General features: G+C 42.5%; 1 protein-coding gene across 5 annotated transcripts in view; it reads left to right on the top strand.

The window, feature by feature from the left end:
• Positions 1–14,064, top strand: part of LOC139056239 (chromosome-associated kinesin KIF4-like) — a 100,940-nt gene that overhangs the window by 31,919 nt on the left and 54,957 nt on the right. For all 5 annotated transcript variants that reach the window (XM_070534298.1, XM_070534295.1, XM_070534297.1 and 2 more), the window contains 6 exons: positions 2,231–2,492; positions 3,780–3,890; positions 8,188–8,363; positions 9,848–10,072; positions 10,612–10,670; positions 11,726–11,807. In XM_070534298.1, the coding sequence (XP_070390399.1) occupies positions 2,231–2,492; positions 3,780–3,890; positions 8,188–8,363; positions 9,848–10,072; positions 10,612–10,670; positions 11,726–11,807 (915 nt within the window). The remainder of the gene's footprint in view (positions 1–2,230; positions 2,493–3,779; positions 3,891–8,187; positions 8,364–9,847; positions 10,073–10,611; positions 10,671–11,725; positions 11,808–14,064) is intronic.

Below are 14,064 nucleotides of genomic sequence, written 5' to 3'. Positions count from 1 at the left end.
TGTTCTGACAGTTTGTAACCACATTGGATGTTTTGCTCCACACATTCTGGCACTCAATGCGCAGCACAGGCGTCGCCATTGGATTGTACCAGAGAACCTTCACTCGTGTGCAAAAAAGCAGCAGCAGACTGCCGAGGCTCGCACGCAGACAAAACAACGCATGGCAAACGTGACGTATTTTGTGCTTCTGCAATTGCTTCTGTACTTGCAGTACACAAAGGCATGGCCTTCGAGATTGCATTCTCTTACTCAAAAAAAGCCATTTCCTGGAGTGTGATTCGTTTCATTTGCACTTCGCGTTGCCAGACTACTCTACAGTTCAACTTCGTTATAAAAACAAATTGGAATAAAATTTTTCCACCGCACCTAATGCACTGAAACTTTTGTCAGTTTGCTGTGGGATGCGTGGCGCTCAAAAATCAGTGGAGCTTCTTGCCACTGCTACTACATGTCACTGTTAATTTCATTTTATGTTTTCTTAAGTGGAATATTTTAACCTTGTTCCACAAAGGTTCCCCCAACTAAGCAGAACATACCATAATTACTCTGATAAGGTCCGCACTTCTTTTTGTGAATTTTTACGAGGTACAAGCCTTACACGAGGCAGGCTTATGGATACTTGCTAAAACATACAACTGTGTCCAGACTGCTATACAAATAAATGCAACTACTGGCAGCTGACTGTGAACACATTTACAGTCACTGACCAGTTTTGAGATGCAGGTTAATGCCATTTTGCACCAGTTTGCGGGAATTCACCAGCACGCGAGTATGCATGAAAAATTTGTGGTAAATCCGCTAAGAAGAGACAGATTTCACCAGAACTCCGACAACACTTCTCGATTCTTGTTGTTGTTCTCGCAACAACCCCTGCTAGGTGTTGTTGCGATCTGCTGGATTCGGCACACTGCTCTAGATTGGCTAGTGCAATTTGCTGTTAGTGAAACGTTTGTTCTTTTTTTTTCAACTCGCACTGTGAAGTGGAGGTGCGGGCCTTACACAAGGCTGGGCCTTACATGAGCAAATGGGGTATATCCTGAAATGTTATGCTTATACTTGCATGGGATGTTGTCTCTGCAGTGAAAGAAAGTCTGTGCTAGGATAATGGGTGCATATTACAGTGACCCCTCAATTTTACATACTTATTTAATAATTTTTGTGCACTCAGTCATGTTACATTCTTTCCATGAAAAATTCCACAATATGCATCTTACAATGTCTGTCGATGTTAATGCCATCATCGTTGAAATATTGTGTAGCATCAAGCCGTGTTGAAGATATTTATTTACAATCTGTAGTGGGGGTAAGTAGGCTAATGATGTTAGTTGCATTAATACAACATGCATGCGTCACAGGGCCGCCACAGAACTCGGTAGGTATATGTTCAGGTGCTACAAAGAAAGCTTCACTGAATGCCGTTTTCAAACTGCAGCCAGTTTTTTTTTCATCTAGCTGGCAGTACAGAGATAGTGTTCAGCATATCTGACTTGGAATGAACTATGGCATGATTGCATATCCGTATATTTCAAGCGTAAAACATTTATTCATTGTCAGCTAGAATAGCTAGTCTTCTCACTTTTATCAGTCAAATATGCATCTGTGGAGTGTGCTTCCATCAACACGTAGAGGCCAGAAAGATACCACTAATCCCTCCCTCCCCGCAAGCATTCGTAGTGCGCTGAAGCATCGGATTCCTGTGCTTCAGGAAACGTGTGACACGGGTTCCGTCCAGTCACGTAGATATATATATGTTTTAATTGAAGTTCGGGCGAAAACGGGTAGACATGGGCACACAGACTAGAAAGTGGGCAAAGTATTCGAATGCCAATTGCATTAGAAGAATTGCATCACAGGCTCTCGCAGCACATGCACCAGTTGGTAATTGGCTGCAAGCATTGCGAAAAAGGAAAAGTTATTCTTTCACCATTGCTGACAGAGCGCGACACGTTGAACATCATGTCAACTATGGTAATGCCTTCAGCAATGTTGTGTAGCACAATAAGGTGAAACGGACTCGCAGAGTACGACAAAAATTCATTTTACCCAAAGCTTTATGCCCATGGTTTCTTTTTCCTTCGCACCAGTGGACAGAACCAGCAAAAGCAAGTCACATACATAAATCTGTACACCATGGCTGAAGCAGATATCACTGTGCATGTTTTTCAGCCTGCATTGTGTTGACAGGTGGTCGTTCTCAAGCATCCGGTTGCAAAATGTTCTTGCTTCGCAGATTTTCAACTTGACGGAGCTGAACGTGACCACCCCTGAGGAGACAATCCGTCTTCTGGAGGTCGGCTCTGCAAGTCGAAGCACCGCCTCGACCAACATGAACGCGCGCTCATCTCGTTCGCACGCAATCTTCACACTGACTGTGGAGCAGCAGGAGAAGTCCAGTGGTGGTGCCGTAATGGTGGCAAAATTCCATCTGGTTGACCTCGCTGGCTCGGAAAGGGCTGGAAAGACCAAAGCAGTTGGCGAAAGGCTCAAAGAAGGTTCACTGACTTGACAATTTTTTTTACATTGATCTTATTGATTTTATGCACTTCACTGACTCAAGCTGGGGCCCTAAAGTGGCAGCAGAAGACATGGACCTAATATAACCTTTTCACGTGCCAGTTAATTCTGCCCTATAAAAATTTAGATTTTGCACATTTCTTGCATATTCAGAAACAAGAGCATATGGCAGTAGAATAAAATAAAAGCTTTCAATTCTTCAGTGAGTTTTCTCAAGTTTAGCTGATGTAGACTACATGCAAGAACTTTCTACACGAATGCCACATATGACAGCTTCAAATACGAAATGCGAAAACACCCGTGTACTTAGATTTAGGTGCACGTTAAAGAACCCCAGATGGTCGAAATTTCCGGAGTCCTCCACTACGGCGTGTCTCATAATCAGAAAGTGGTTTTGACACGTAAAACCCCATAATTTAATTTTTTTTAGCTTCAAATACTTAATGTCTGGCATACTGGGAAAGCACCTGTCCAGCCATTGAAAATATGCCAGATGTAACACATCAAAAAAGACAGTGGACGAAGTGAACCTGTTATATGACAACATACGGATGCTGAGAGCAAACACCCAGCTGAAAGTCTACCTTCTAACTTGTTTTACTGAAAGACCTTACATATATTATTCAAACTTGCACCACTGGTCAAGTTGGAAGTGTTTCAAGATGTATGCAAAACGTTTTAAATATCATAATTTTGATCGATGCTTTTGCTTTTGATGCACCTTTCCGTTCATTGTGCCCACAGTGCCTGTAAAGGAGAAATAGTTTTCTGGATTGGCATGTTTCATGGAACGTTGAGGTTTTCTCAATTTTTAGCGTTGTTTTTTCTTGTGCACTGCCCATAAAAAACTTGCAAGTTTGATGAAAAGGGAAGGCAAACAAAGGGAAGGCAAAGATAAGTTAAAGTTACCACATTAGTGACGATGCTAACGCTTACATGTAACCTTTTAATAAATTTGTTTCTGTGTGGCTTTTGTTGATGCCACCTCATGTGAACATCTGCCAAATGCTTCTCGTACTGCTTATCGTTGCCCCCATTCACCTTTTTATCTTTGTGCTTATTGTAATCTGAAATCGCAACTAGGCAATCATTTGTGCCTACAGTAAGCTCAGGCATGATTCGGAGTGTCTTGTCCTAGGTAACTGCATTTTTAAAATATTGCTGTTTTACAAATACGTCACTCTCAAAATACCTATTCTTCCTGCTTTCTTTGTATATGTGAAATGGAAAAGTTTCTTTACTGTTATTTCTTTGTCATTGTGCAGGCATCGCCATCAATCAAGGCCTACTATCACTTGGGAATGTCATCAGTGCCCTCTGCAATGGCAATTCTCATGTGCCGTATCGGAATTCAAAGCTGACACGTCTGCTGCAGGGTACGTAACCTGCTGTGCTCATGTATAACATGTACTCAATGACTGGTGGGGAGTTCTTTCAGGAGTTTTTTTATGTTGCAGAAAATGGAAAGCTCGATCGGTGAAATTCTATTTATTCATTCAAAAGTGACTAGTTATGGCCTGTTTGTATGCGCATTACCATTTATGAAAATACTGTATTATCAGAGACATATGCCGTGAAATGGATGGATGGATGGATCAAAAACTTTATTAGGGTCCTTTAGGGCGCGCCCTAGCGCGCGGGCCGCTCCCACGTCGGGACAGAGAGGCCGAGCCTCTCCGCTGCGTCGCGGGCCCGTTGGACAGCCCATAACTGTTCTTCGAGGTTGGGGCTGTGTAGGACAGCATCCCAGCGTGAAGAAGTGTTACTTTCATCACTGCGATATGCCGTGAAAGCCCGCATATAATGCGGACCTGCATATAATGCGAAGCAATATTTGGGGATAGCAAAACAAAAGTTTCATTCGCACATAATGCGAGAGAGGCAAACTCAGTGAAAACATTTATTTAGTATCAGTAAGAATTTGCGGTTGCTGGTTGAAGTCGGTTGGCGCGGGACAGGTGTAACTGGAGATCGCGGGGAGAGGCCTTCGTCCTGCAGTGGACATAAAGGAGGCTGCTGCTGCTGAAGACGATGATGTATCAGTTTTGTTTCCAATTAGGGCGAAATGCGAAAACACCCATGTACTTAGATTTAGGTGCACATTAAAGAACAGCAGGCGGTGGAAATTTCCAGAGTCCCTCACTACGGCGTGCCTCATAATCAGAAAGTGGTTTTGGCACATAAAACGCCATAATTTTTAACTTATGTTTCATTCTAGAACAATGTTGCACTTCGTGGTTAAAGCAGCTTAAGCCCTGATTGAACTGTTTTAGGACACTTCCTTTGAGCACGTTTGAAATGCCACACTTCCTAAAAGCATGACACACAAGGTCCTCCGGGATGCTTGCCCATGCGTTCAAGGAGGTTATGGTGGCCAAACCCACGCTGTCTCTGTATGGCGCCTCCTGCATGCTAGAAGACGATGAGGATGCTATCAATGCAGCAGCAAAGATTTTGACTGAAATTTTGCTTTGGTTCTGCATATAGTATGAGGGGGAAATTTGGAATGCTAATAATTGGGGAAAATTCTTGTATTATGTGCAGGCCTGCACAATAAGTGGTGCAGGGTTTATCCAGAGTTAAGCTCACTGCGCAATTTCAGGATACGATCGAACCACTTATAACTTAACAAAAATTATGTGGACTATTAAGAAACAGTTTTCCCTTAAACTACCGTATTTACTTGAATATACCGTGCACTGGTTTTTTCCGATAGAACAGTTCCAAAAATTACGTGTGCGTTAGAATAAAGTACGGCCCTAAATCTGTCTTACCACATCGCCATCGCCATTTGAAAATGGCTGCCTCGTATGCGCTTCAAGCCTATAGTAGAATACAGCTTAAAGAAACAGCAGTTGGCAACAAAGGCACATGGACTGCAAGGCATTGTTTCTCCAATAGCCAATCACAGAAGCAAACAAAGTCATCGTCATGCAACGTTTTCAAAATGGCGTCGCACTTGATACCTTCGGAGCGTCTGCTGTTGTTGAGTCTTTTCATCAGCGGAAACGATAAGGTGTGCAACAGACATGGACAAAGTGTACGGAGTCTGGGCATTTCACTCTTCAAAAGTCCTCAGCACAGTTTACTGCGTTGCCAAGCCCGTTTTACTTGTGAAACTTCACTACCAAGTGAAGTGAAACTTGACAGTAAATAATTGCAATGAAGCAAGGCTTTTTTTTTTTCAGTTCAATAAAGAATTAAGCTTTCAGCGTTCCACTATAATAGACGAATGAAAACGTATAAAATTAAGCCCTTATAACTTCATTTTTGTGGCGACCACCTTATTTAGGTAATAGGGAATGTTTGAAGTACGAACCATTTGCAGCCTCGCGGAGGTACAGTGGCTGGCAGTTATGAGGGCATGGGCAGGGCTTCACTGCAGACTTAAGTTGTATCTGACTTTAGCTGCCGTAGCTTCCTCAATGTGCTATAGTATGTGTTGCACCGTCTTGTCTTCCTGTTTTCTGCATTTGTGTTATCAGCATGGAAGTGCCGACTGCAAAGACATGCCGACTTCATCACAATGCCATGATTAAAAGGAAAGTGATCACGTGTGCGGAGACGGATGGGAATCGAGCCGCATCATGGGTGTTAGGAGTTACCGAAACTTGCGTGCAGGAGATGCATTCTACTACGGAGGCTGCTACGTACGGCGTGGCCGCATGGCGCCTATCTTCAAAGCAATATGCGATGGAGGCAGTGTCTGCACATCTAGGCACACCGCATTGTGCTCTCGTCACTCAGTTTGCGTTGAAGCGAGAGGTGGCACAAAGGTCGATTTGCTCCATGATGCTCGCTGCTACCGCTGATAAAGAGTTTGCGCTTTCATTGTGTGAGAGATGTTCACGTTTGCTTACGCGCGCGTTACCACCATAGTAAGTGAATGTTTAAAAGTTTATATGGCGTATAAGACAACCATCCTTGCTTTTCGTATAGCTGTCTACTAATTTGCTATTGCAATCGATGCTTCGCCTTTCGGGCGAAACTGCTACTTTTTTTATTTATCGCAACTTTAGTGTATTGGGAGTAAATCTGTGTTTTTCCAAATGAGCGAAAGTTGTATTTCTGTATGAAAGAATGAGATGCGCGGTACTGTAAAGAACATTTCTTTTATTTAGGTCATGGCAAACGGGTGCTCGTTACAATCGAGGGTGCGTTAGAATAGTGTAAATATAGTAAGTCTTTTCGTGGCACAAGTGCTGCAAGGTTTTATAATGGTATTTTAACAATCCACATCAACTTAGTATTTGCCTTTTGTGTTCCTTTAAAAAGATGTAGGATGTTTAAGCTTCACCTTTAAGAGTGGAATGCGATAGCATTCAAAGATTCCGGACTGCTTCTCACGCATCCCGGCAACTGGAGCGTTTGTAACTGTAATGTTTATCGGGAAATGCTGGCTGCGAACGCTATGCACGAAGGTGGGCTTTCTGGCAGAAACCCGGCTTCTTGTGTGGGCCACGATGCGGTGGAGGTGAGTGCCATCTAGAGGTATCGCAAGGAATCGGGCACACCACTCCGTGGCCCCCGAGACGCTCGTGCGCCAGCGTGCGCAAATGGCGGACACCGTGGCTGGTCTATGAATGGCGAAATACTGGATAAGTGGTTTCTTTGAGTTTTCAGTTAATAGAATTGTTTGATCGTATAGTCAAATCACAATCCGATGCTATCATGTCAGTACACTGTGTGTAAGTCGTACTTTACAATTTTTCTACGTATTTTATCTTGAGAAATTCAATTAGTTAAGTAGCTTCATTGCGCAACATGGAGGGCCTGGGTATGGCTGGCTAGAAAATCTTTTTTTTTGCTGGACGCCGATGCAGGACGCCGGACACCAACGCCGGAATATCTGTGATACAGGGCCCTTAACGACGTTAAAAATGTTCCCTGCAGTTTACCTGCAAACCACAGTATGGGTTTCCCACACTGCCTTCTTTGTTGAATCCTATTATTGAAACAGCGATTGATTTTCTGCATTCACTGCAAGCGTACAACTTTGATAAGTTTTGTATGCAATCACCAGTGCGTGCTCATTTTCTAATGAACCTTGCTGCCATGTTTTGCACAGTGCAACTATGCTAAAGAGACCAATTTATTGTTTTTGAGAGTGTGTATTGTGACGTGAGTATGTGTTCAGCACTTTGGTGCCAACAGCACTGCGCTGCATTCCCATTTAAGTGTTTAACTATTACTACTGCGCTTGCACTGTTTTACTTTTGGCTGGAGGTCACTTTCACTAAAGCATCAACGTCATGTTATTGCCCCTGGGGAAAAAATGTCCTTGCTCTACCAGAATGTGAACAATGTCATCATTTAAATTGCTGGATGGGCTTATCCTAATCAGGTCATACACTAGTCGCAAGCGCCGTAGTACATACTTCGACTAACCTGAGCAGCACTATCGGCTTTTGAACGTAGAAGTACAGTGACAGATGTGTACACAGCGACTGGACTTCACAGTTTAGGTTTGACAACGGCTGATCGTGCTCACTGCTGTGATTAATATGCAATTCTATCCTTGCTTCGTCGGCACAAGTCTGCCTTCTAAAACAGTCCTATTTACCTAATTCATTGTTCGGGATAGCGTTTCTGATTGCGTGCCATAACCACACCATGACAACACATAATTTCTTGGAGTTATGTTTCTTCCAAATCTATTTGTCCTTCACATAGATTCCTTGGGAGGCAACAGCCACACTGTGATGATTGCCTGTGTCAGCCCAGCAGATAGTAACTTGGAGGAAACCTTGAACACCCTGCGGTATGCAGACCGGGCAAGGAAGATAAAGAATAAGCCTATTGTGAACATCGATCCAGTGCAGGCTGAAGTTGCTCTGCTTCGTCAGCAGGCAAGTCACCCTTCTATGTGTGCAATGTTTAACCCTTAACTGTTTTGTTTTATCCAAGAATTTCTTACCTGGAATTCTTATTTTTTAGTTGCTGGTTGCAGAAACCTTGTCATAAAGAGTAAATTTTTGAGGCAGCAAAACATAATTGACCCATAGAATGAGTAATAGTTGGTTGCTGAAGTTTATTGTATGCCATAGTACAAGTGCACCAACCACCTTCTAGTAATCAACAAAAATTATGGAAGGGAATTTTTTTGTCTTTATCACATTAGCTGCTCATGCTAACAGAATGTTGTTTGGCTAAGGGAGCTTTGACAGCTCAAAACTAGGGATTATGTAGTCTTGAGCATATGAGTATTTTGATTGATTTCATCGACTGTCATGAAAATCAGCTCTTCTAGAAAACACTCGGTATAATTCAGCTGGCGAGCTTACGGTAAACCTCTTGCAGAGTACAGAAAAGAAAGCTACAGTGGAGGCTTCAGCGAAACCCTGTTCGCATCAATTCTAGTCCAGACACGAACTTGTGATGTCGTCCTGCAAGCTTGCCTTTGTCTTCTTCGTCCAAGGAGCTGCTAACCTCAGTCATCATCGCTTTTGTCTTCGCTTCCTACAGTGATGCAGACCTTGGTGTCAGAACCATCATCGTAGGAAGACGATGAAGAAATGCCCCCTTTTTCAGGAAGACAAGCTGGCGACACACCCGTTGCCTCCGTCGGATGCCATTTGGAAATACCGGTTTCTGCATGATAGACATGCTTCAGATGTAAAAGAAATAACCAGGCACGTGCTGCGAAATGCCAACCTAAACACAAATCAAGCTGCGGACGAGTGTCTCTCCTGCAAAACACTCACGGAGAGAACAATTACTGGAAGGACGAGCAGGACTCGTCCTAGCCACCTTGGAGATGTGAGGGCTTGGAGTAGCAGAGCTCTTCCAAAACTGTTAAAGGAGTTAATGTTCTTAACAATAAACAATAAATGGACAAAAGCAGACGTATGAAAAACAAGACTACATATATTGAGGTTGCTAACATAATTAGGGAAATGTATAGATGTGAAAAGCTAGAGATATCTGTTGTTCGTCACATTTCAGCATAAACAAGTTAATAAGTCTGGCGCAGGGGTCTGCCAGTCTTCTTGTGCAGTTTTTGGAGTGTTCCATTTATGCACGGACCAAGAGATGTGTTACTGTTCGTGCAGGGACATTCTAAAGATGCTACAGGTGTGGAAGTTTCATATTATCTCAACCTTCGCAAGATAAGCCTAACAGCATTTGTCCATCATAATTTGGAAGCTGCTTTTTTCCTTTGCCTTAGCTATTCTAAATGACACTGCCCTCCCCCTAACTCCCACACCAACCATCCTCAACTACTGTTGCAACACTGAAATCCCTCGCCTAGAACGTTAGCGGGTACGTCGTCAAAACCTTCCATTTCATTGTCTCCCTTGTAAGGTATTTTCTTGTTTATGCTGACCTGCAGCTCCAGCAAGCAAGGATTGAGCTGATGAGATGCCGGGCTCTGCAAGGGGACGGAGAAGACCAGCCCGGAAGTGACGAGTCCGGGGGAGATGGTGGTGAATCTAAGAAAGACCTGGCATTGGTGCTGTCACGCAACGCAGAACTCGAGAATGAAAATCAGCATTTGAGCGGGGAGCTTCAACGTGCACTTGACCAGCTTGACGAGAAATCTGAACGTCTCATCATTGTGAGCACAGTGTTGAAATTCTATGTTGAGAAGTATGTTTAACTAAGTCATGTTGCCTTTTGAACAAGAGCAATGACGGGAAACAGCATGTCTGTGGCAAATAGCTGTGAGCCTACTGAACCTTACAGTACAAAGAAACGAAGTGTTGCTGTGAGGAGAGGCAGTGATGTAATGTAAACTTGTTACACCACAATGATTGAGTTGTGAACGCATATTGTGTAACTGTTGTAGAAAGAATGCAGTTATAGTTATCCATGAGTATGTACTAAGCTGAGATGCTTATGTTTGTTCTTGAATAAAAAGACCTGGTTAACGTACATATAGTCGTCATAGCCATACACATGCCGAGCCTGACCAAATTTTTTAAACAAGATGTGAAAAAAAATTGCAAGTAGGAAAACCTCTCAACATTTGCCTATTAGTGTTTCATTTAATTAACCTCCCCCTCCCCTCCTCCTAAGAGTCTTGCAAGCCTAGATTTGTTATCGTCCTTGAACTTTTTAAATCAATTCATGCTTATATATTGTTTTGTCTTTCAGACTGAGCTTGAGGTCCAAAAGCTGAAGGAGCTTGTTACTCAACTGTCCGAAAAGATAGAGTAAGTATGGTTTACTTCACTTACTTTCTTGGTTAAAAAGGGAGAGCTGTAATGCTGACTCCTGTTTATGTGGTTTCTCTGTTAGTGTTTGTAAGGCAACATAAATTCCACTTCAGCAGGATGTTTGCTGTTATGATATAGCGATCTCTGAAACATGCTTATCTGTATTTATTATATGGTATTGTCGCGGACCATATTATATGGTACTGTCGTTCCTTAGCAAGTCCAGTTTTGCAGTGCCCTAAAAGATATAGTTCTGAAAGAATATTTAGAACAACTGAAAGTTGAGCAAGTTGGCAGACATTTGTTGTAACAACAAGGCAGGCGTGCACATTGATGACGGTGGAGGTGAAGGCGTTTTATGTCGAGTACAAAAGTCTAGAGACCACGGGATATGCAAAAAAAATATTTTTATAGAACAGCCCATCAACGTAAGATTCTATAAAAGCATGGCGCTGGTCAAGCAGGCTCACGTGGGCAGTATGCTCAATTTCAGCCCTTATGCCTTCGCTGAGAAGAAAAAAGAAATTTAGGCTCAACTGTGTGGTCCTTGAACTTTTGCATTCGATTGTCTGTTGCAACAAAACACCACAGGGCTGTTGAATTTCTTGTGAATGATCAAGACACGTGCAGTGTCGCTGACATGTGCCGCATTGCTGCTTATCATCGCCAGTCATGCGACTGTTTCAGTCCATTAGCTAAGCAACTAACACAGAGAAATAAACATTCTTGTTTTGCCACTACCCGTCGGTTATGTTCCGTTACTTCAGTGGTGACAAGCGTGGGACTCTAACCCATGCGAGCAAGTTAGAGAATGTGTAGTACTCCTATGGCAATCCTCACGCACATTATCATTTCTGCCACTGCCATGTATCCATGATTTTTTGTTTTCAAATTACCCATTGTTGGTGCTTGGCAACAATTGTGAAACGGTTGTTTTATATTTATTAGCGTAGCAATAATATCTCAATTTGCTTGGCTTTTCATAACATTTTATCATTGCCGTTTGCATCACTGAGATGATCATGTTGTGCAATTTCTATTTTTCATGACAGCGGCAGTCACCTTGGTGAAGCTGATGGTGATCATGCAACCAGCCTCCTGAACGACCTTCAAAACTCCATAATGGAGTTCTTAGTGAGTTCTGCGTTTGTTCCTTGTTTTCGTCGCACAGACACAGTGACTAATGAGTGCACTCCTTGTCCTTGAGTGCCAATTTTCACATTCTAGCCAAATTCTCAACAATGTATTTGGCATCTGCATTCGCATCTTTGATATGAATAGCATTTTCAATACCGGAGTTCAAACAATGAATGCAAGGGACAGACATGGTAGACGGTGGCAGTGGATAAAATGGAGTGTTGAGACTAGAAAAGATTCAAGCATAGCATGGGCTTGGTAATTTGTTTCGCTTGCCTCTTTTTTTTACACTTCATGTTATGATTATTGCTTTGTGTGTCCCTACCTGCTGCCTTTAAAGGGACACTAAAGACAGATACTAAGTCTGCGTGGACTGTTTAAATACCACTCCAGAAACCTCACAACGCTTGTTTCGTGCCGAGAAAATACTTGCAATACGAGAAGATTGCATCTGAAGAATCCGAGTACCTTTTTCAAAATTCATATCTCCCGCCATCTGACCGGGGGAGTGGTGACGTTGCATACACCACCACTGCCCTTTGCTGCCGTCGGTGAGTAAAACGATGCCTGACAGACGGCGGTACCGAGCCAAATCGGAACGGTGTATTCGCCGCTGCAGCTGCTTTTTGGTCAAGTGGCGTAGACTGTTCCGACATCTCGCGACATCACATGGAAGTCGAATTCTCTGCTATTCACAGTTTGTGCTGGTTTCGCAAGCCAGAAAAACCAGCGCAGGACTACGCAATAACGGAACTAATGAAATGCGAAAGCATGGCCGGCGCAGAGTCGAGCGAAAACGAAACTTTTTGACCGCCCGCGTCATTGTCAAGGGTAAATTCAATTAGTTCTTTTTTCTAAAAATGAAATAGAATTGGACAAGTAGCATTTTATTTCATGTTATAGTACAAAACAAGGATGTTTTCTGCAACGAGTGGTTGAGTACTGTTGCCAGAATTTAACTGAGTGCTTTCGTCATCGGGCAAGTACTTGAATGTCCCAGGGAAGTCTCTAACCGTGTCCTGCATTTACCTCAATTTCTCTATTATTAAGGCTCTGTTCATGATAATATTGGCGCCTTAGAGATTCTAGAGCACTAATCTATCACTTTAGCTTGACTTTATATTTGCCTTTAGTGTCCCCTTAAAAACCTGGAAAAGGCTTGTACTGCAAGTGAATAATAAACACTGTACTAAATGGAGATGGCTAGAATAGGCCATCTCCATTTATCTAGTATTTATCTTGGAGGGAAGATAAATAATAATTATGCTGCCTTTGCATAAAGGAAGCACTTCTGTCTGGTTTTTGATGCATATTTGATGAGAAGCAGGGGTTAAAGCAAATGAAAAATACACCGAGCAAAGTAAATGGGACAAGCACTGTACTTCGACCGACTAATTGTAGTTTGAAGCCCAAGGTGTGGCCCATCTGCCTTTTCTCTGTGTACACATCGTATTCACTAGCTTCTGTTTCAAAAATATGGACCGTCTAACCCGTAACAGACTGACTATATTTGTGTCCCTCAGTTTTGCATTATATATGTGCACAGTTGATAAATGTCATTAGCACCGTTTCATCGAAAGGCAACGCAGGCTTCATTGAAAGAAATTGAAAGTGGTGGAATGAAGTTTTCTGCATTTTCTAATGAGTCCTCAAAATTACATAGTATAATTAAATCTAGATGTATACAGGACAGTCAGTCATGCTTCATTTCTGTATTAAAAAAAAAAAGCTTGAATCGCTTTTTTCGAGCACATGCACATTTTATTTACAGGCCGCATTCATTATGAGAAAGCAAAAACGATTCTGTCACCATTGCCAATGCAATGTGGTATGTCAAACATCCTGTCAAATGTGGCACTGGCTTTAATGGAATGCATTTCTTACTTACGGCACAAACGAACCAGTAAGTTTAACCAGGAAGAGTGAAAGTTTATTTCTTATAAACACCACATAAATAGGGGTGTTTACAAACACCCTCGTTTAAGTGGTTTTTGTAAGAAATAAACTCGTTCGCGCTGTAAGTAAACGTACAGTTGTACTCACTCGCCCAGCTGGCTACCGTACTTCAATAAGGTGGTCGCTTGCGCAACATTTACTACATAGATGTAGAACGATGACACATTGAGTATAGGGGAGGTTCAATTTACCAGAAACTCAATGTTTGCAGTTTCTTTACTTTAACTGACGAGAACTGGCGAATAAGTTACACGTACAAATTCTAAAGAGGATATTTGTAACGCATCTTGGAATCTAA

The sequence above is a fragment of the Dermacentor albipictus genome, chromosome 2 (assembly GCF_038994185.2).
Source record: "Dermacentor albipictus isolate Rhodes 1998 colony chromosome 2, USDA_Dalb.pri_finalv2, whole genome shotgun sequence".
Taxonomy (NCBI): domain Eukaryota; kingdom Metazoa; phylum Arthropoda; class Arachnida; order Ixodida; family Ixodidae; genus Dermacentor; species Dermacentor albipictus.
This window is presented reverse-complemented; position numbering and strand designations above follow the sequence as displayed.